General features: G+C 40.7%; 1 protein-coding gene across 1 annotated transcript in view; it reads left to right on the forward strand.

Annotated features, from left to right (window-relative positions):
- Positions 1-4,664: 4,664 nt before the first annotated feature.
- RHOJ (ras homolog family member J) overlaps positions 4,665-22,577 on the forward strand; it is a 104,266-nt gene continuing 86,353 nt past the window's right edge. The window contains exon 1 of the mRNA XM_069596810.1: positions 4,665-5,461. Coding sequence (XP_069452911.1) covers positions 5,218-5,461 — 244 coding nt within the window. The 5' untranslated portion in view covers positions 4,665-5,217. The remainder of the gene's footprint in view (positions 5,462-22,577) is intronic.

Here is a 22,577-nt window from a genome sequence, read left to right on the forward strand (position 1 = left end):
TAAGCATAATATTCTCTAGGTCCATCCACATTGCTGTAAATGGCTGAATTTCATTTTTTGTGGTTGAATAATATTCCATTATATATATATATATATATATATATACATATATACATATATAAAACACATCTTATTAAACTAATCACCTGATCATGGACACTTGGTTTGCTCCCACATGTTGACTATTATAAACAATGGGGTACTTGTATCTTTTCCAATTAGTGTTTTAATTTTTTTCCAGATATATACCAAAGAATGGAATTGATACAATCTCAAAAACGACAGAATGATCTCTGTTCGTCTCCAAGGCAAACCATTCAATATCACAGTTATCCAAGTCTATGCCCCAACCAGTAACGCTGAAGAAGCTGAAGTTGAATAGTTTTATGAAGACCTACAAGACCTTTTAGAACTAACACCCCAAAAAGATGTCCTTTTCATTATAGGGGACTGGAATGCAAAAGTAGGAAGTCAAGAAATACCTGGAGTAACAGGCAAATTTGGCCTTGGAATGCGGAATGAAGCAGGGCAAAGGCTAATAGAGTTTTGCCAAGAAAATGCACTGGTCATAGCAAACACCCTCTTCCAACAACACAAGAGAAGACTCTACACAAGAACATCACCAGATGGTCAACACCAAAATCAGATTGATTATATTCTTTGTAGCCAAAAATGGAGAAGCTCTATACAGTCAACAAAAACAAGACCAGGAGCTGACTGTGGCTCAGATCATGAACTCCTTATTGCCAAATTCAGACTCAAATTGAAGAAAATAGGGAAAACCGCTAGACCATTCAGGTATGACCTAAATCAAATCCCTTATGATTATACAGTGGAATTGAGAAATAGATTTAAGGGCCTAGATCTGATAGATAGAGTGCCTGATGAACTATGGACAGAGGTTCATGACACTGTACAGGAGACAGGGATCAAGACCATCCCCATGGAAAAGAAATGCAAAAAAGCAAAATGGCTGTCTGGGGAGGCCTTACAAATAGCTGTGAAAAAAAGAGAGCCGAAAAGCAAAGGAGAAAAGGAAAGATATAAGCATCTGAATGCAGAGTTCCAAAGAATAGCAAGAAGAGATAAGAGAGCCTTCCTCAGCAATCAATGCAAAGAAATAGAGGAAAACAAAAGAATGGGAAAGACTAGAGATCTCTTCAAGAAAATCAGAGATATCAAGGGAACATTTCATGCAAGGATGGGCTAGATAAAGGACAGAAATGGTATGGACCTAACAGGAGCAGAAAATATTAAGAAGAGGTGGCAAGAATACACAGAAGAACTGTACAAAAAAGATCTTCACGACCCAGATAATCATGATGATGTGATCACTAATCTAGAGCCAGACATCTTGGAAAGTGAAGTCAAGTGGGCCTTAGAAAGTATCACTATGAACAAAGCTAGCAGAGGTGACAGAATTCCAGTTGAGCTGTTTCAAATCCTGAAAGATGATGCTGTCAAAGTGCTGTACTCAATATGTCAGCAAATTTGGAAAGCTCAGCAATGGCCACAGGACTGGAAAAGGTCAGTTTTCATTCCAATTCCAAACAAAGGCAATGCCAAAGAATGCTCAAACTACCGCACAATTGCACTCACCTCACATGCTAGTAAAGTAATGCTCAAAATTCTCCAAGCCAGGCTTCAGCAATACGTGAACCGTGAACTTCCTGATGTTCAAGCTGGTTTTAGAAAAGGCAGAGGAACCAGAGATCAAATTGCCAACATCTGCTGGATCATGGAAAAAGCAAGAGAGTTCCAGAAAAACATCTATTTCTGCTTTATTAACTATGCCAAAGCCTTTGACTGTGTGGATCACAATAAACTGTGGAAAATTCTGAAAGAGATGGGAATACCAGACCACCTAACCTGCCTCTTGAGAAATCTGTATGCAGGTCAGCAAGCAACAGTTAGAACTGGACATGGAACAACAGAATGGTTCCAAATAGGAAAAGGAGTATGTCAAGGCTGTATATTGTCACCCTGCTTATTTAACTTCTATGCAGAGTACATCATGAGAAATGCTGGACTGGAAGAAACACAAGCTGGAATCAAGATTGCCGAGAGAAATATCAATAACTTCAGATATGCAGATGACACCACCCTTATGGCAGAAAGTGAAGAGGAACTCAAAAGCCTCTTGATGAAAGTGAAAGAGGAGAGTGAAAAAGTTGGCTTAAAGCTCAACATTCAGAAAACAAAAATCATGGCATCTGGTTCCATCAATTCATGGAAAGTAGATGGGGAAACAGTGGAAACAGTATCAGACTTTATTTTGGGGGGCTCCAAAATCACTGTAGCTGGTGACTGCAGCCATGAAATTAAAAAACACTTACTTCTTGGAAGAAAAGTTATGATCAACCTAGATAGTATATTCAAAAGCAGAGACATTACTTTGCCGACTAAGGTCTGTCTAGTCAAGGCTATGGTTTTTCCTGTGGTCATGTATGGCTGTGAGAGTTGGACTGTGAAGAAGGCTGAGCACCGAAGAACTGATGCTTTTGAACTGTGGTGTTGGAGAAGACTCTTGAGAGTCCCTTGGACTGCAAGGAGATCCAACCAGTCCATTCTGAAGGAGATCAACCCTGGGATTTCTTTGGAAGGAATGATGCTAAAGCTGAAACTCCAGTACCTTGGCCACCTCATGCGAAGAGTTGACTCATTGGAAAAGACTCTGATGCTGGGAGAGATTGGGGGCAGGAGGAGAAGGGGACGACAGAGGATGAGATGGCTGGATGGCATCAAGGACTCGATGGACGTGAGTCTGAGTGAACTCCGGGAGATGGTGATGGACAGGGAGGCCTGGCATGCTACGATTCATGGGGTCTCAAAGAGTCGGACACGACTGAGCGACTGAAATGAACTGAAATGAACTGATGGTAACTCTGTGTCGAGCAAGTCTATTGATGTCATTTTTACAACAGCCTTACTTTTTAAATAAGGTCTATACATATTTCTTTGGCCTTTTTTGGGCTTCCCTGGTACCTCAGTCAGTAAAGAAACTGCTGCAGTGCAGGAGACCCAGGTTCAATCCCTGAGTCAGGAAGATCCCCTGGAGAAGGAAATGGCAACCCACTCCAGTATGCTTGCCTGGAAAATCCTATAGACACAGGAGCCTAGAGGGCTACAGTCTACGGGGTCGCAAGAGTCAGACATAACTTAGCGACGAAACCACCACCGCCATGGTAACTCTTTTACATTTTTGAGGAAACTCTATACTGTTTTTCATAGTGACAGCACCAATTTACATTTGCACCAACATTGTACAAAGGTTCCCTTTTCTCCACTTCCTTACCAACACTTGCTGCTTGTAAACTTTTTATGATAGCCATTCTAACAGGTGTGAAGTGATACCTCATTGAAATAGATGTTATTTTAAATTACTGAGCATTGGGAGTTGCTATAGCAATATAATTTGGTAGAAACACAACAACCTAACCAAAACATCATCTCCTTATAGAAAAGAAATATTGGGACACTAAACACTATGGGAAATGTTACTACAATCCAACACAGAAGAAATATGAGAATATATTGGTTCTACAGTAGCATATGTATGTGGATATATATATTATTGATGCATGAGTAAGTGCACATGTGCTCAGTTGTGTTCAACTTTTGCAACCCCATGGGCTATAGTACACCAGGCTCCCCTGTCCAAGGAATTTTCCAGGCAAGAATACTAGAGTGGTTTGCCATTTCCTACTCCAGGGGATCTTCCTGACCCAAGAATCAAACCACATCTCTTGCATCTCCTGCATTGGCAGGAGAATTCTTTATAGCCACTCATTAAAACAGACTTCTCACCCTACCCCTGGGGAGAAAAAAAAAACCTCCTCAAATCAATTGGATAATCTGAATTCTTAAAATCAATTCTCAAAAATCTCAAAGAAACACACAGTTCCTGCATCAAAAACGTTCTTGACCCATTTGTCAGAAACACTTGCAGAGTTCCACTGCTTTTCTAAGATTGAGTACATTAATCACACTCAGTGCTTCAAAGGGGCTTCATTTTGAGTGACCCAACAGACAAATAAATTAGGTGCCAATGGCTCCTTTGTAATTGAAGAGGACCAGGCTGACCAAAGGGAGAAGACTAAATCAAAAATGGAACTGTTCAAGAAAAAGCAGCGTTTGGAGACCTGAAACAAACCAATAAAGCTGTCCCACATACTCTCATTTCCAAAAGTAAGGGTGAGCCAAGACATGTGTGTTTATTCGCTAATAAGAAGATGCAAACATCCCACATCTGATTGATTTCTTATGTGCTACAACCATAAAAATGTTTGTGTCTGGAATACACGTACGAGTGTTGAGCTCAAATGTGGCAGCTTATAAACCTGATCACACATCTTAAACCTACAATCTACAAGAACATTTCCCTTTGAAACAGTGAAACTCTGGAAGGTTTTCTTCTTTATTGCCAGGACAAATTTCTTACGGTTTCTTGCTTAAGTATGTGAAGAACTGTCCAGTTTTAATTTGCAGAGCTTTCAACTGGTGACTCAGTGAGGAATGATGTCATATATTATCCTACAACGGCTGGTGTGGTTCCCTGTGTTTCTGTGGCAGACAGGACTCCGGGGTTTTCATCCTTTCGTCAGCCTCTTCCCAGCCAGCCAGAGGCAAACAGGCTCTCCAGCCCTGGATGAAACAGGAAGTCTGACAGCTTGAGTCTGCAGTGGGACCCCTAGTGTTTTCCCACTCCATGTCCTGGCAGCGTTCCCCAGAAGTACAAACACACACACACAGAGCTCCCATTGTTGCAGCCTTCTCCAGCCCACTGATCCTAATATGGAATGCAGCAGGAAACCCATGATTTCCTGACACTCGGCAAGCTGGAGGAAGCAAGGCAAAACTCCATTTAAAAAGCCCAGCTTTCCTCCATGTTAGATGTGAAGTGGAAAACGGGGAAGATTTAGCAAAATTCCACAGTGTCTTCCCTCTGGCTTGGAGAACAGGGGACCAAAGTGAAACCCTCTAGCTGCTGAAATTTCTAGACTCCCAGGAATGCCCTAGAATTCGGTGAAGATGAGGATTTCTTAACTTGAACTGATGGGGGAAAGGGACAGATGCTTTTAATCACCCTCCCCAGTGTGCTACCTGTCCTGATCAGTATGGTAAGTGAAAGGGCATGTGCCAGCCACCTCGGACGAGCCTGCAGGGTCCCAGTTACCCCGAGTAAGACAGAGTGATCTCAAGCCTGCCACGGGCTTCATGGGCTTTGGAAGAAGTGGGAGAAGCAACAGCCACAGCACAGTCACAGCAGCTGCAGCCGCGAGCATGAACTGCCAGGAGGGAAATGACAGCAGCTGCGGCTGCGGTGGCCACGAGGAGAAAAAGATGCTCAAGTGTGTGGTGGTGGGGGACGGCGCCGTGGGCAAGACCTGCCTGCTGATGAGCTACGCCAACGACGCCTTCCCCGAGGAGTACGTGCCCACTGTGTTCGATCACTACGCAGGTAAGAAAAGTGGGAAACCCACCCCTGCGTCACAGGTGTGGGAGGTAACATCCCTGCTTCAGAGGGGCCTGGCTTATCTCCACTGTCAGTCCTAGGTGCAGGCCTGGCGCAAGCCAGGTAGCTGGGCGTCACAGCAACCAAGGTCTTTGCGGTTGTTAGAACAACCTGTATATCACTTTTACTGTAACCCTTTTCTCCACTTAAACCAAATGAATAATGCTGGAGAAATACGCAGCATTGCCGTCTAGACTTTGGGGCTAGAAATGTTACTTAATATTTGCCTGAAGATTCATCAACTTTCTTTAATGTGAACATTATAAAATGTACTGTAATTGCATCGCAGTTCTTTTCACCTTTTTATTTTGTATTGGGGTATAGCTGATTAACGATGTGGTGCGTCGCAATTCTCTTTTACAAAAAAAAAAAAAAAAACCCCACTAGTTACACAACTGGTGAAAGAAGTGTTCTTGCCACTTCTCATATATTCACCCCATGCCATTTATAAATGAAATGCTGAAATTAGTAGTGTTAGAACATTCATTTTTCCATAACAATTGGTGCTATCCTGATGTACTTTCATTTTCCTGTGGAAGTAGATTGAAGAAAAAGTATTCAAAGATTTTAAATATCTGTTAGGCAATCTGTATTTTGAATTAAAAGAGGTTTTTAATCAATATGTTTTAAAAGTAAAAATAAAGATTAAGATAAAATTTCTTAATTATTTCAACATATGTCCCGAAAGTACAAAATATGGCATAAAATATTTTAAGGTCTGACAGTTAAGATACTGTAGTAACAGCTTAATTCTTTTGGTTATATTGAGTGTTCCAAAGTTTCTCATGTGATCGCTTATCTAATTTTTTCCACTTTGACTCTTATTTTTCTCTTAATCTCTAAAGTAAATCCGATTAAACTTCTTAAAAGCAAATTCACAAAATGTTTCAATTTACAATAGCCTAGATTTTACAAATTTTTGGAATATGATGAACTGCTTGATCACTATAAGATCAGCTTGAGTTACCAGATTTGAGATTTTGTGATAGGGAAATTTCTCTTCTTCACTTTGACTTTGGGTCCAGAGCAGCAGAGGGGAAATAGCCCACAGGAAACCTGTTTGAGTGCTGGCTTTGCTGTGAGGCTATTTGAAATCCTTTCTATAGGAAGTAGCTTCTTTTCTAGAACTAAACAGTCACCTACGTCTCCTCCTCCTGCTAGATGTACCTGATTTATGACACTATTACATAGCAGTCAGGGAGAAAACCACAGTGAAAATAGCATCCACTCTCTAACAGGTTTTTCTATATTTGTAGAAATTAAGAGCAAATTTGAACACTAATTCCTTTAAGCTTTTCTGAAATTAATGGCTGTGCCCAGAGAAGGGTTTCCCTGGTGGCTCAGACGGTAAAGAATCTGCTTGCACTTGGGAGACTTGAATTTGATCCCTGGATTGGGAAAATCCCCTGGAGAAGGGAATGGCAACCCACTCTAGTATTCTTGCCTGGGAAATCCCATGGACAGACAAGCCTGGTGGGCTACAGTCCATAGGGTCACAAAGAGTCAGACATGACTGAGCAACTAAGCACACACACATACATGCCCAGAGAAGAACCTTTTAATGAGAACAGAAAGAAAAGAAGTACAGACAGACTTTCACCCTGAGGAGAGAAAAAAAAAAATCTAATCGTAAGATTAGGTCTGCAACTTAAGAAAATTAATAGGATCTTGACTGTAAACATCTTAGCAAAGGTTATTTATTCTACATTCTCTTTCTGCCAGGCTAGGGAACTGGCAGATTGTTGTTGTCATCCAGACACTAAGTCTTGTCCAGCTCTTTGTGACCTCTTGGACTACAGCATGCCAGGCTTCCTTGTCCTTCACTATTTCCTGGAGTTTGCTCAGATTCATGTCCATTGAGTCAGTGATGCCATCCAACCATCTCATCCTCTGTCATCCCCTTCTCCTCCTGCCCTCAGTCTTTCCCAACACCAGGGTCTTTTCCAATGAGTTGGTTCTTGGCATCAGGTGGCCAGAGTATCAGAGCTTCACCTTCAGCATCAGTCCTTCCAATGAATAGCCAGGGTTCTTTCCTTTAGGATTGACTGATTTGATCTCCTTACAGTCCAAAGGACTACCTAATTTCAAAAACTGCTAACAAAAAAAAATAGAACCCACAAGGTTTCGAGTGATTTTAAAAATTGCTTATCCGTGGGATTTCCCTAGTGGTCTAGTGGTTAAGAATCTGCCTTGCAACGAATTGGACTCATTGGTTGGGGAGCTAAGATCCCGCATGCCATGGCCAACTAAGCCCATATGCCACAACCAGAGGGCCCACAAGCTGCACTGAAAGATCCCACATGCTGTAACTAAGAACCAACGCAGCAAAATTAAAATAAGTAAATAAATAATTTTTTAAATTACATATCCCATCTCCAACTTTCGGGCAAACCAATTACAACACAGTGTCAGAAAGAAAAAGGATAAAATTGTCTTTAGAGGTAAAATCGGCCTATAAAAAACATCAGAGAGGAAACAAAGGCTGGACCACCTCTAGATTTCACCAGGAACAAATTATTTTGTTTCAGTTGTATACATACTTGCTGTTATTTGAGCATTAAAGCATCTAGATTTTGGCTATTCCTTGTTTTAGCTCTCAAGATATCACAGCCACTATTACCAAAGCAATACTTTGCTCATAGTTCAGTTCAGTCCAGTCGCTCAGTCGTGTCAGACTCTTTGCAACCCCATGAACCACAGCACGCCAGGCCTCCCTGTCCGTCACCAACTCCCAGAGTTTATCCAAACTCATGTCCATTGAATTGGTGATGCCATCCAACCATCTCATCCTCTGTCATCCCCTTCTCCTCCTGCCCTCAATTTTTCCCAGCATCAGGGTCTTTTCCAATGAGTGAGCTCTTCACATTAGGTGGCCAAAATGTTAGAGTTTCAGCTTCAACATCAGTCCTTCCAAAGAACACCCAGGACAGATCTCCTTTAGGATGGACTGGTTGGATCTCCTTGCAGTCGAATGGACTCTCAAGAGTCTTTTCCAACACTATATTTCCAAAGCATCAGTTCTTCGGTGCTCAGCTTTCTTTATAGTCCAACGCTCACATCCATACATGACTATCGGAAAAACAATAGCCTTGACTAGAGGGACCTTTGTTGACAAAGCAATGTCTCTGCTTTTAAATATGCTATCTAGGTTGGTCATAACTTTTCTTCCAAGGAGTAAGCGTCTTTTAATTTCAAGGCTGCAGTCACCATCTGCAGTGATTTTGGAGCCCCCAAAAATAAAGTCTGATACTGTTTCCACTGTTTCCCTATGTATTTCCCATGAAGTGATGGGACCAGATACCATGATCTTCGTTTTCTGAATGTTGAGCTTTAAGCCAACTTTTTCACGCTCCTCTTTCACTTTCACCAAGAGGCTCTTTAGTTCTTTGCTTTCTGCCATAAGGGTGGTGTCATCTGCATATCTGAGGTTATTGTTATTTCTCCCGGCAATCTTGATTCCAGCTTGTGCTTCTTCCAGCCCAGCGTTTCTCATGATGTACTCTGCATATAAGTTAAATAACAGGGTGACAATATACAGCTTTGACATACTCCTTTTCCTGTTTGGAACCAGACTGTTGTTCCATGTCCAGTTTTAACTGTTGCTTCCTGACCTGCATATAGGTTTCTCAAGAGGCAGGTCAGGTGGGTCTGATATTCCCATCTCTTTCAGAATTTTCCGCAGTTTATTGTGATCCACACAGTCAAAGGCTTTGGCATCATCAATAAAGCAGAAATAGCTGTTTTTCTGGAACTCTCTTGCTTTTTCCATGATCCAGCAGATGTTGGCAATTTGATCTCTGGTTCCTCTGCCTTTTCTAAAAACAGCTTGAACATCTGGAAGTTCATGGTTCACGTATTGCTGAAGGCTGGTTTGGAGAATTTTGAGCATTACTTTACTAGCATGTGAGAAGAGTGCAATTGTGTGGTAGTTTGAGCATTCTTTGGCATTGCATTTCTGTGGAATGAAAACTGACCTTTTCCAGTCCTGTGACCACTGCTGAGTTTCCAAATTTGCTGACATATTGAGTGCAGCACTTTTATAGCATCATCTTTTAGGATTTGAAATAGCTCAACTGGAATTCCATCACCTCCACTAGCTTTGTTCATAGTGATGCTTCCTAAGGCCCACTTGACTTAACATTCCAGGATGTCTGGCTCTAGGTGAGTGATCACACCATCATGATTATCTGGGTCGTGAAGATCTTCATATAGTTCTGTACAGTTCTTTTGCTCATAGTAGCCACTCCCAAACATTGTTACTTTTACATTTTGTACATTTTTTAAGTACACAGTATCTCACAAGCTTACACTTTGTACCTTTTTAAAGTACACAATATCTCACATCTTTAAGGGAAATAAAGATGTGAGCCATATACACCTTTGTATATGAAGCCCAATGAAGTGAACATTTTCATCAGTAGAGAGATCTTCTCCACCACAAAGACCCTAACTCTCTTTACCACCATCCTCTTCATGTATGAACTGATTGAACATAAACCCTAACACAGTCACATGAAAATCCACAGTCAACTGTAGAAGACCTCATGATCTCTTCTCCATGTGGAGAAGTATTCAGTATCTAGTCCCTGGGTCCTTCTGGCTCATTCTGCAGTGACAACCTGCAACTAGTTTACTGAGTCTTTGGAAAACTGAAGTCAAGGAATTCAGAAAAATTCAAGTCAAAGATAGCCTATCCCTTAGAGATGTGAAAGGGCTTCCCTTCTGGTTCTACTGGTAAAGAAACTACCTGCAATGTGGGAGACTGGGTTTGATCCCTGGGTTGGGAAGATCCCCTGGAGAAGGGAAAGACTACCCACTCCAGTATGCTGGCCTGGAGAATTTCATGAGCTGCACAGATTTTTCCCTAATAACTACCTATCTTAGAAAGGTAAAGATATAATAGTATGGTCACATCTGCATACTGCTCAAAGTAGTGAGCTCTGAAGCCAGAGCAGGCCAATTCTAATATTGACTCTGCCATTACTGTGTGGCCTTAAGTAAGTTGCTCAACTTCTCTGTGCCTCAGTTGTCATGAATCTTTTTTTTTTTTTTTGTCATGAATCTTTTAAAGGGACAGTAGAGATACTAAGGTCATGAGAACAAAATAAATCAATACATGTAGTTCTTAGAACAATGTCTTACATATGGTAAGTATTAGGTACATAGCAGCTACTATGATTAAGCATAGGGATTAAGCATTGGTTAGATAGCATCACCAATTCAATGGACATGAATCTGAGCAAACTCTGGGAGATAGTGAAGGATGGGGAAGCCTGGCATGCATGGGGTCAGTCCATGGGGTCACAAAGAGTTGGACGCAACCTAACAACTGAACAACAAAATCTTATATACACAATGAATAAACAAGGTCTTACTGCATGGCACAGGGAATTACATTCAATATCCTGTGAAAAACCATAATGGAAAAGAATATAAAAAATTATAGATACATGTATAACTAAATCACTTTGCTATATAGTAGAAATCAACACAATGTTTTAAATCAACTGTACTTCAATAAGAAAAAAGAATAGGGTCTCTACACTTGAATACAGATATGAAAAGGAATTAAAGTATAATTAAAAGATAAAGGCTACAACCAGGAAGAATATCATTACAAGAGTGTCCTCCAAATGGAACAAGGTATGATTGAATGTGTATATTGTCCTTATAATATAGTCATCATGTTTACTGATAATTGATAAATATGTCTACATGGAGTAATTGTAGTTGGATATTCACTTGAGAGGAAATATTAGTTTTGCAAGAGTGATTGTAAAAAAATCAACAACCAACTAGAAAAGAAATGTTTTTAAGCTTTATGAATCTTGGTTTTTTTCCCTCCATCCTACCTACCAAAATCCAAAAGTAAATCTGCCAAACAAAAGAATGTACATCTGCTCAATGTAGCTTTCCTTGTCTCCCCAAGGAAAATTCCTTGCTCCTTCCTCAACCCATGTCCAGAAATGTGTCAATGTTGCTAGAACACAACTTCCACAATTGAGAGCAATTTGCTTGTTTCCTTACTTCCCCACTGCCACTATACTATAAACTCCTGAAAGAAAGGGTCATGTCTTGTCAAAACCAGTGTTCTATTCTGTGTTATTGGGACTTTCTTGATGGTCCAGGAGTTATGAGTCCAAGCGCTCACTGCCAAGGACCTAGGTTCAAACCCTGGTCAGGGAACTTAGATCCCAAAAGCTGTAGTGTGGCCAAAAAGGAAAAAAAAACTCTCAGTCTTCATCTTACTTGGTCTCTTGGAGGCTTTTCTTATGGCTTATACTCTCCTTCTTGAAACACTCCCTTGGTTCCTGGGATATAATGTTCTCCTAGTTTTTATTCCCCTCAATGGCAATTCTCCATCTCCTCTGCTGCCTTCTCCATCTCTTCCCTATCACTATACATCAGCATATTTTAATATTCAGTCTCTCCATCGTCTTCTCTATCTGTGCCCAGGTTGACTGTATCTAGTCTCATGGACTTAAATACTGTTTATACACTGAAGAAGGAGATGGCAACCCACTCCAGTGTTCTTGCCTGGAGAATGCCGGGGACGGCGGAGCCTGGTGGGCTGCATAGTCCAGTCTGTGGGGTCGCATAGAGTAGGACACGACTGAAGCGACTTAGCAGCAGCATACACCGATAACTCCGAAATGTATATCTCTACCACACACACACAAAAAAATACCCAACTCAGATTCATATATCCAACTGTTAATCTGGATATCTAATAGACATCTCAAACTTAACCTGTCCAAAGCAGAATTTTTGTTAATTCTCCCAATCTGCTCCCCTCTAGTGTTTCCAATAGAAGTATATGACTACTATTTTCCAACCAGTTGCTCAGAACAAAAACTTTGGTATTATCCCTAACTGCTTTCTGCCCTTGACAGTACCTTCGCTCCATGCAAATCACTAGTTATTACCCCTTCCTACTACAAATCAGGTCAATATTCAAAATACGTCTCAAGCCTGATCACTTCTCACCAGTCCCCTGCTTTCATTCCGGTCCACGCCACCATCATTCCTCATCCAAACTTCTATCATCACATCCCAGTTCCCTGCTTCCAGTCTGGCCCCCTCCAGTCAGAGGGACTACCCACAGCCCCAAATCCACTAGTCACCTCCCTTCACCCTAAGACTCCATCATTTATCACAGTCTCCAAGGCACTCCATGACTTGGGCCCTGTTATCTCCCCAACCTCCAGTTCTAACACTCTGCTCTGCAGTATTTTTGCTTGAGCCACACCAGCCATCTTGATGTTCTTCAGCCACACCAAACCTCATCTTCCCTTGAAGGTTATGCTTTTGCTCTTCCCCCAACCTGACCTTATTCCCTCCAGATCCCCCTCAGTGTCAACTGATCACATTGTTTAATGCATTCACACAAACACCAACACGCATGCCTACAGAGTCACTCTTTAACTTTTTATCCTGCTTCATCTTTCTTCATAAGATTTAACACTACTTGACATTATTCTTATATTTCTTTGCTTACTATTTTTATCCTGTATTGGAATGTAAACTCCATGAGGGCAAGGGCTTTGTCTTGTTCTCTGCTCTATCTCCATCTTCTAAAATAGAACTCAAAATCCAGTGTACTCTCAAAAGACAGTTACTGAATTAATGCATTAGAATGTCTTAATCATCTCATTCCTCCTGTGCTTAGATAAATTCCTGGTCCATTAAAACTTTGATGAATAAATGAACAAATTGTCAGTCTAATAGATGTCTCTTTAGGAAGGAAACTTATAAAATATTTATTAAATATATTATATTTGTTAACTATTTTGTTCACAGAATTATAATACAGCATTGAATTTTCTTGATCTAATGGGCCAATGTCATGTCTATTTGCTCAGTTGTGTCCAACTCTTTGCAACTACATGAACTGTAGCCTGCCACGCTTCTCTATCCATGGAATTCTCCAGGAAAGAATACTGGAATGGGTTTTCATTTCCTTCTCCAGCGGGTCTTCCCAACCTAAAGATCAAAACTGGGTCTACCGCATTGCAGGCAGATTCTTTACCAACTGAGCCACCAGGGAAGCCCAATGTATTCAGTGTTTAATTTCACTTGGAAACAGACAGGATGTACTCAAATTCCTCCATTTACATTATATTTAAAAGTTTACATAAATTTTGAGTGGCCCACTCATTTACAGTTCTTTATAAAAGAGCATGTTCCAGAGTAACTCCAAGTTCAACTAAGAGCTAGGTCTAAAAACTGAGGGCAGTTAAAGGAAGATTAAAAAGTCCGCAGATGTGCCTAAGAAATATCTCTGGGCACTGTATCCTATTCCCAGTGATGACTCTAGGTGTCCTAACAACCTTTAGAGATTTCACAGCTTACCACAGAATAACCATATTTCTTCTCCCATCCTGGCTTCATCTTATCTTCAGCTTTGAGTTTTGTGGCAGACATCTCAGGGATAAAGTAGTATCAATTAATGTTTCACACTGCATATGTCATAAGGATAACACTTCCATTTCTAGTTTAGTTAGATTGTATGTTGAGTTGGATCATGCTTATGGTTTGTCTGTTGATGTGTGCGGCATAAAAAAATCCCATTCAAGTTAAAGCCTCTGCCTGACATACCTCATTCACCATTTCATTTATCCTCTGTATGAGAATCAGTCATGTCTGTGGCTCTTTTGCCTATCACCCATCTCTCTAGGAAAACCACCTGTGTTTAAAAAATTTATGTTGTCACTATTTGCAAACCTGGCTGCCTATGCAGGAAATTAACACAATTTGTGGAAAAGGGAAAAACAGTTTGTTGCTCTATCAGCTGAATGAGATGTAAAAGGATGTTGTTTTCACAGAGAGCTAAAAGTCAATTCTAAACTTTTTCCACCTAATTAAATGATGATTGGTCCAAGGTAGACTCCATCATAACCCTAATGGCCAGAGCACTGGAAGGAAACTATGTCCAATCCAGAAGGAAAAAAATAATAAACAGTAAATAAAACAAAGCCCCAGGCCTATACAGTGTTATGACACAGATCTGCCCCTTCGGGAATATTTACTCAGGAGTTTCTCTTTTGTTCTTTCCAAAGATACCTGTGAGTCTCTGGAGAATGGATGAGATTCATTTTTTGTAAGCCAAAAGAAAACCTAAAACACCTCTCATGGGACTATGAAATAAATCAGCAGGCTTTTAACCCTAGGCAAAAATATAAAAGAAGTGTGTGAAAGAGGAGACAAGAATGGGCCAGTCAAATCTCTCTGTTCAAAACTCCAACATGATGCTCAAAAGCCCAATATCTTATAGGTATTCCACTCTCCAATGTCTCTTCATGAGGCAGCGTGATAGTGCAATGAGTGATGTTTTTCTGGACTCCTGGAGGCCACACCAAAGGTACAGTAGCAGGAATTGTACAGATAGTTCCTTCCACAGCCTACACTGTGATGCCTATGAGCACGAGCACATTCAGAGGCTCAGGGGTGGAAATTACACTCGGAAAGCCAAAGCATACTGCAGAGGAGTAAACTGTGAGCTTCACCTCTTAGGACTAAGGAGGAATAGAAGACGGAAAAAGAGAATTAAGTATCTGTGACCATAGCGACCCAAGAAAAGTCATGCTCCAGGGATTAGAAACTACATCTGCAGTTCATAACCCTCCTGCATTCCAGATTTAGCTGGCAATAAACCAAGGCCTGTGACCAATTCAGGCTTCAGTGGACGGACTCCCTGTGACCAAGACTTTTAGTTCCACACAGCCTGGCTCCTTTCACTGCCCAAGCTAGGAAACCTTTCATAAAGTTTACTACTGATTGCCCAGCAAAGTTGGGCTTCAGGTAATCAGTACTTCATTTCCAGGATGGCATTTTCAGAATCTGCCATCACTCCCTCTTGTGGTGGGGCAAAGAGAAAACTTGGCTCAGCAATGGCCCAGTACATTGGATATCTTTGTTTTAGAATGCAGTTGGCCTATTCCACAAAGGTGGGCAAATCACGTGAGGCCTCTGAGGAAAGGACAGTTATGAAAACTCAACAGAAATCATCTCGCTCACCAATTCTGAGCACAAGATCACAAGGCTCTACAGAGGTCCTACCCTCTGTGTAGAGACACAGGTTCTAATAAGGCTGAAAATTTACTTTCCCACAAACAAAAATCAATGCCATCCCTTGGTTAGTTAGCAGAATCCAAACAGTTAATTTTCCGGGTATAACTCAGTCAAGACAAATTCCACCGAGAACTCAAAAGGGACCCACTGTGAATCACTGACTGGCCTGGCGTCATTCCTGAATACTCTGAAGTCCACCAACTTTTTGGATGTGCCTAATTCTCACCAGACAAAAGGACCTATTCATGTGTATTCATTCAGCGTTTTGTACTGGTTCACAATACAGCTTTTATTTATGATGTTCCTGATTCACAGCCTCAGTTTGAATTTCATTATGGCCACGTGTAATCCTACAAGCAGTGTGGTACTATTTAATTACAAAACCCAAACGCTACTAGAATATGTACTAACAACAACAACAATAGCTACACACTTACAAAGTCCTTGCTATGAGCATATTTTGAGAGGTTTTCATACATCAATTCATTGCATCCTCATAATGATCCTATGAGGTATTAATTTTCCTAAATTTGACTGATGAGGAAACCAAGTCTCAAAGTTATTAACCAATTTGCTAAGGTTAAATAACTTGTAATGAAGTAAGCGGAGGCCATGAAACAGCAAATAAACAATGTAAGCAGTGTGTAGGTTTAGAGCTAATCACACTAATCAAAAACTCAGTTAGTTAGGATATGCTAACCTGTTCTAACAAATAGACCCAAACATGTAAGGGATTAACACCTTGCTAATTTATGGTCCTGAATAGGTATTCATGTCAGTTGGGCTACTTTCCTTCATTTAGTCATTTAGGGACCCAGGTTCTTTTCATTTTGTGATCCCACCATCCCTTAAGATCTCCCATCCAACCAGACTACTGAGAAAGAGCATGGTGGAGAGGCTTGCATGGGAAGTTTTGTGTGCCAGGCCTGGAAGTGACAAACCATTTCCAGTCAAACCCCAAAGCAAATAACTTAGTCATGAGGCCACATCTATGTCTAAGGGAAGCTGGGAAATAAAAACAAACCCACCTATGTGCCTAGAAGGGGGTAGAATGAATTTTAATGGAATCTAGCCATCTCTGTTTGCATCAAACTCTGTAGCCATCAAATATTCCTGCGCATTTTTTCCTACGTATAAAACAAAATTTTTCTCAAGAGGGATCACAGAGTCCAATATTTCAGTGAAGCAGGTTGAAATCTAGCATCTGCAAGTGATGCCTGGTCCTTTCCATTTGATGGAGACACGGTTCCTGTGGTCAGGAGAAGACTCATTATCTCCCCCATATATACAGTCACCTCTCAGCCAATGATAGAAAAGATGAGATAACCAAAATACCCAAAACCCCTTTCAGGAAAGAAAAGAATAGGAGAGATATAGCAATAACAGAATCCAGATAGCAAATGTTGGGAAGACTCCCTGACCTAGCAGTGGGAGACGTTTCTTGAACTGACCCTTATGTTGTTCTCCAGGAGGGATTTCTTTGTCCATTATTCTGAACTTCCCCTAGCTTGGGTCTCTGGGGAGTTCCTCTTCCTCTTTCATTATCCTTCATGACACACATCTGAATTGGGCCTCAGGGACTCTGTCTTTCTTAAGAGTCACACAACTTTCACAGCCTGCCTCTTGCTTGTGCAATTTCATGCCTCAAGTATTATTTTTATAGTCATAAGAGCATTTAGTCCAAGTTTGGAGCTTCTTTGGAAATGCAGTTCTCTCAAGAACTTATTCGGAGAAGGCAATGGCAACCCATCCCAGTACTCCTGCCTGGAAAATTCCATGGACAGAGGAGCCTGGTAGGCTGCAGTCCATGGGGTTGCTAGGAGTCGGACACGACTGAGCGACTTCACTTTCACTTTTCATTGTCATACATTGGAGAAGGAAATGGCAACCCACTCCAGTGTTCTTGCGTGGAGAATTCCAGGGACGGGGGAGCCTGGTGGGCTGCCGTCTATGGGGTCGCACAGAGTCGGACGTGACTAAAGCAACTTAGCAGCAGCTGCAGCAGCAAGAGCTTTAGCTGCAGCAGCAGCAGAGCAAGAGGTTAGTTCTCAGTACCCAGTAACCACATCCAAGACCAAAGTGAGTATTTCCTAGACATACTTCTTAAAAATACTTTGTTTGCCTCATCTAGCCAATACCTGTTGCTCTCAAATTAACAATAGCTACGTATAGGGCATATGAAGCAAAAGACTTTATGTGACTTCATACGACTTCATGTGACTTCATATGACTTCATGTGATTCTGCTGTTGGGTAGCACTTTGTGTTGCTCTATATCTAGACAGAATATGAGAGGATATGGTGGGCAAGGAGTGGTGATCTGGGCCAAGTCTGCAAGTGGCAGGCATGACATCTCTTTATATTTCTTTGGAGAGAAGTTAAACCCTAGGCCACACTTACAGAAGTTAGCTATATGCCCAAAGAAAGAGTGAACAGATTTCAATGAACACTTAGTAATCATCACATTTGCTAAGCTGAAATGTCTTACATCAAATACAATAAACTCATAAACAATATAAATTTCCCTAAGGATCATATTTAGATGCTCATTCAACTACAAATGAAATACCTGTATTTCCCAAATTTTCCCAGTACCTGCTTGTAAAAAATGCAGATTCTGCAAACTGGTGCAGTCACTATGGAAAACAATATGGAGGTTCCTTAAAAAAACTAAATATAGAGCTACCATGTTGTTGTTGTTCAGTTGCCCAGTTTGTCCATCTCTTTGCAACCCCAAGAACTGCAGCATGCCAGGCCTCTCTATCCCTCACCACTCCCGAAGTTCATGTCCATTGCATGGCCATCCAGCCATCTCATCCTCTGACACCCTCTTCTTCTTCTGCCCTCAATCTTTCCCCGCATCAGGGACTTTTCCAATGAGTCAGCTGTTTGCATCAGATGACCAAAATACTGGAAGTTTCAGCTTCAGCATCAGTCCTTCCAATGAGTATTCAGGGTTAACTTCCCTTAAGATTGACTGGTTTGACCCCCTTGCTGTTCAAGGGACTCTCAGGGGTCTTCTCCAGCACCACAGTTCAAAGGCATCAACTCTCTGGTGCTCCACCTTCTTTATGGTCCAGCTCTCACAACCATACGTGACCACTGGGAAGATCAGTGGTCTTCATATGGTAGCTGGATCATATGGTAGCTCTTTTTGTTTGGTTTTTTTTTTAAATAAAAGGACAAAAAGAGCCACCATGTGATCCAGCAATCCCACTCATTGGCATATACCCAGAAAAGATGAAGTCCAATTCAAAAAGATATATGCTCCTCAATGTTTATAGCAGCACTATTTACAATAGCAAAACATGGAAACAACCCAAATGCCCATCAACAGATGATCAGTTTAAGAAGATGTACTATGTAATTATAGTATGTATGTATACACACACACACGCACACACACACACACACACACACACACACACACACAGTGGAATATTACTCAGTCATTAAAAAGGAATGAAACATTGCCATTTGCAGCAAACGTGGGTGGATCTGGAGAATACATACTAAGTGAAGTAAGTCAGACAGACAAAGAGAAACATTATATGACATCACTTATACAGAGAATCTAAAAAATAATACAAATGAATCTATATACAAAACAGAAGCATACTCACAGACATAAAAAACAAACTTATGGTTACTAAAGGGGAAAGGCAGTGGGGGGAGGGATAAATTAGGAGCATAGGATTAATGGATATATACTGCTATATATAAAATGGAAAAGCAACAAGAATTACCTGTATAACACAGGGAATAATATTTAAGATCTTGTGATACATATATACAGATTATTTTCTATTATATTTCAATTTTTTAAAAAGGAAAACTATACTTCAATTTAAAAAGGAAAAAAATGCAGATTTCTTTGGTCCATGCCAGAACTTCTATACCAGAGAAAGAGCTGTAAATATAAATTTCAACAAGCATCCTAAGAAATTCTTATTAGGTAAACATATGAAATGATCATTTTGTAGTTCAAAACCATTTGGGTATCATAAGTTCATATAGTTCAATCTAATATAATTTAGAACATTCAGAAAATCCTTCTTTATGCTATAAAGATGCCTAAAAATCAAGTGATGAGAAAAATTCTATAACCAACCATCAATCATTGAAAGGGCTTCCCTGGTGGCTCAGACAGTAAGCAATTTGCCTGCAAATTGGAAACAGGAAACCAGGTTTTGATTCCTGGGTCAGGAAGACCTCTTGGAGAAGGGCATGGCAACCCACTCCAGTATTCCTGCCTGGAGAATTCCATGGACAGAGAAGCCTGGTGGGCTTACAGTCCATGGGGTCGCAAAGAGTCGGACAAGACTGAGAGACTATCACTCTCACTTTCACACTTTCAATCAGCAAAAAGTTAGTTGAAAATAAGTACATGTATATATCATTTCTTGACTTGGTTTGTAACAGGAGAAATTGTATAAGACAGAAGAGGTCTTTAGAGCCTTTCAGAAACAGCTAGCAAATTCCTAAATGAGGAAACAGAGTCCTTTATAAAAAGATCTGTGCCCATGGCTGGGACATAGAGAGACCTTGGAAGAAAGAATTCACAAGGATGAAAATCAGCAAGTGGCGGGGGGCGGGGGTAGGAGGGATGCCTGGGAGGAAAGGGAAAAGCCTCAGAGACTCACAACAGAGAAGAGTGGGAGATGTAAAATGGAGCGGAAAGAAGCCTCATTAGGGAAATTTGGGTGCACCAAGCACCAGCTGCTGAAAGCGAAGCCTCAGGCGTGATTGGCAAAGCTGCGAAGCATGAATCGCCGTTCACTGAGCCTGCTGTATGCAAAACAATAGTCAGCAAGACTGTGAGACCTTCGGAGTGGGCACTGAGGAAAGCTTAGAGAACACCTACTGTCATGGGAAGAAGCAAAGGAGTTTTAAAACACAGGAAAGAGCCTGGGATCCTTGGGGAGGTTTGGGTACAGCTCTGTCCTGGATGCAGTTCTTGCTCTTCCATATCTATCCAGCCCTGTGATTGTGAAATGAACATAAACATCTGTTTCCCCTCTGCAGATCTTTCTGTTCTTCTTCGTGCTTTGACCTAATATTTGGAGAAAAGGAGGAGGGAAAAAAAAAAACAAAAATGGAAAGTTGCCTAAAATTCCATTTCTCAGAGTCTAAAAAAGCTTTTACTTGGGCTAGAATCTGGTTTCTGAAAAAGATAGGATGTAAAGACAGGGAGAGACAGAAATTTGGTAACTGGGACTTAGGCACCCTTACCTGGACAATGACCAGCACTCCTGCCAGTGGGGACCTCTTTCAAGTCTCTCTCTCACTGTTTTAATACATATAAATCAGTCAGCCAGGCTTCAGAATGCAATTCAACTTGCCAACAAGAGAGAAACAATTCTCTGTGTAGCCTGAGCAGAATGTATCATAATGAAAAAAAAAATTGCTTCATAATCCTCTTGGAGTAATATTTATAGTTTATTAATAAAATAGTAATTGTGTCTGTGGGCATTCGGTTGCTCAGTTTTGTCTGACTCTTTGAGACCCCATGGACTGTAGCCCACCAGTCTTCTCTGTTCATGGAGTTTTCCAGGCAAGGATACTGGAGTGGGATGCCATTTCCTCCCCCAGGGGATCTTCCCAACCCAGGGACTGAAACCACCTCTCTTGTGTCTCTTGCATCAGCAGGCAGATTTTTACCACAGTGCCACCTGGGAAGCCCAAAATAGTAATTAATTAATGTTAGTTAGCTATTATTTAATATGCACCAAGCCCTTTACTTTGCTGTCTTCTTTAAGCCTCATATTTTCTCTGGCAGTAATATCTTCATGTCATAGAGAAGAAAATTGGAAGTCAGAGAAGTAATCAGTCCAGTAATGTCACAGGACCAGGAAGTGGCAGAATTGGGGTTAAAATCTGTCAGCTCAAATATTAACTCCTCAGGAGGCCAAACCAAAGCATCCTGATTTAATTGACCACCATTTCAACACTGATTTATTTTCTCTATAGTAATTATCTTACTTGTTTATTCATTTATCCATTGCTTGTCTCACTGTAGAATGCATATTTCATGAAGGCAAGGTTCTTTCTGCCTCTTTTATTCTTATGTCCCCAGTGCCTGGAATTAGCCTAAAATACAATGGACACGAGAAATGCCGACTGAATGAATCAATGAATGAATGACATCCAAAAATCCCACAGTTTTAACCACTGCATTATACTGAAGTCAGCACCCCATGTGAACTGTCAGGATAATTTTCTATGTTAAAATTTGGTCCTGCCTCATCCTATATATCCTAAACATCATGATCATTCATTCAGAAATAGTGTCTTGGGGGCACTCTTCCTGTGGTCCAGTGGTTGAGAGGCTGCTTCCAATGCTGGTGGCACGGGTTGGATATCTAAGATCCCGCATGCTGCCTGGCATGGCCAAAAAAAAAGGTAATGTATCGGGTTTGCTTAAAACTTTCTAAAACAATTTTATTCTTCTAGGGGAAAAAATCCAAAAGCTTTTGCTTTAAGCCAAATTTCAAACTTGTGAGTTGAGTGATTTCACTAGGCAAAAATTGTTTTTCCTAATTATATTAAGGATTTCGGTTCTATCTCTTGTTGTTTTAGATGCTATATCCTAGAGGCAAAAAGAAAAATTTAATTCCCTAAAATATGTACTGTAAAACTTTTTTCAAGTAATTAGATTAATAAAGGGAAAAGCAAAAAGTCAATAATCTCCTTAATGCATACCAGGTGTAAACTTCCTAAAAACTGTGAATGATGTTTATAAAATGTCACCATTCCGTAGAAAGTATACTAATTTTCAGCTGATAAGAAAAGTCATGAACATACATATTAATAGTGGGGCACACTATACTTGTTATAAGAAGAGTTATTTGGGAAAAAAATAGTTATGCTCTTTCTCAAGTCTCCTCTCTGCTCTTATTGGATAAACTTGCACTCTGAGCCTTAAGCGCTTCTTTCTTCAACTAAAATGAATTTCATATGAAATTTACAATAGTTCAAGCTAGTAAATACTA

This window comes from Ovis canadensis, chromosome 7 (assembly GCF_042477335.2).
Source record: "Ovis canadensis isolate MfBH-ARS-UI-01 breed Bighorn chromosome 7, ARS-UI_OviCan_v2, whole genome shotgun sequence".
NCBI classification, from domain to species: Eukaryota; Metazoa; Chordata; class Mammalia; order Artiodactyla; family Bovidae; genus Ovis; species Ovis canadensis.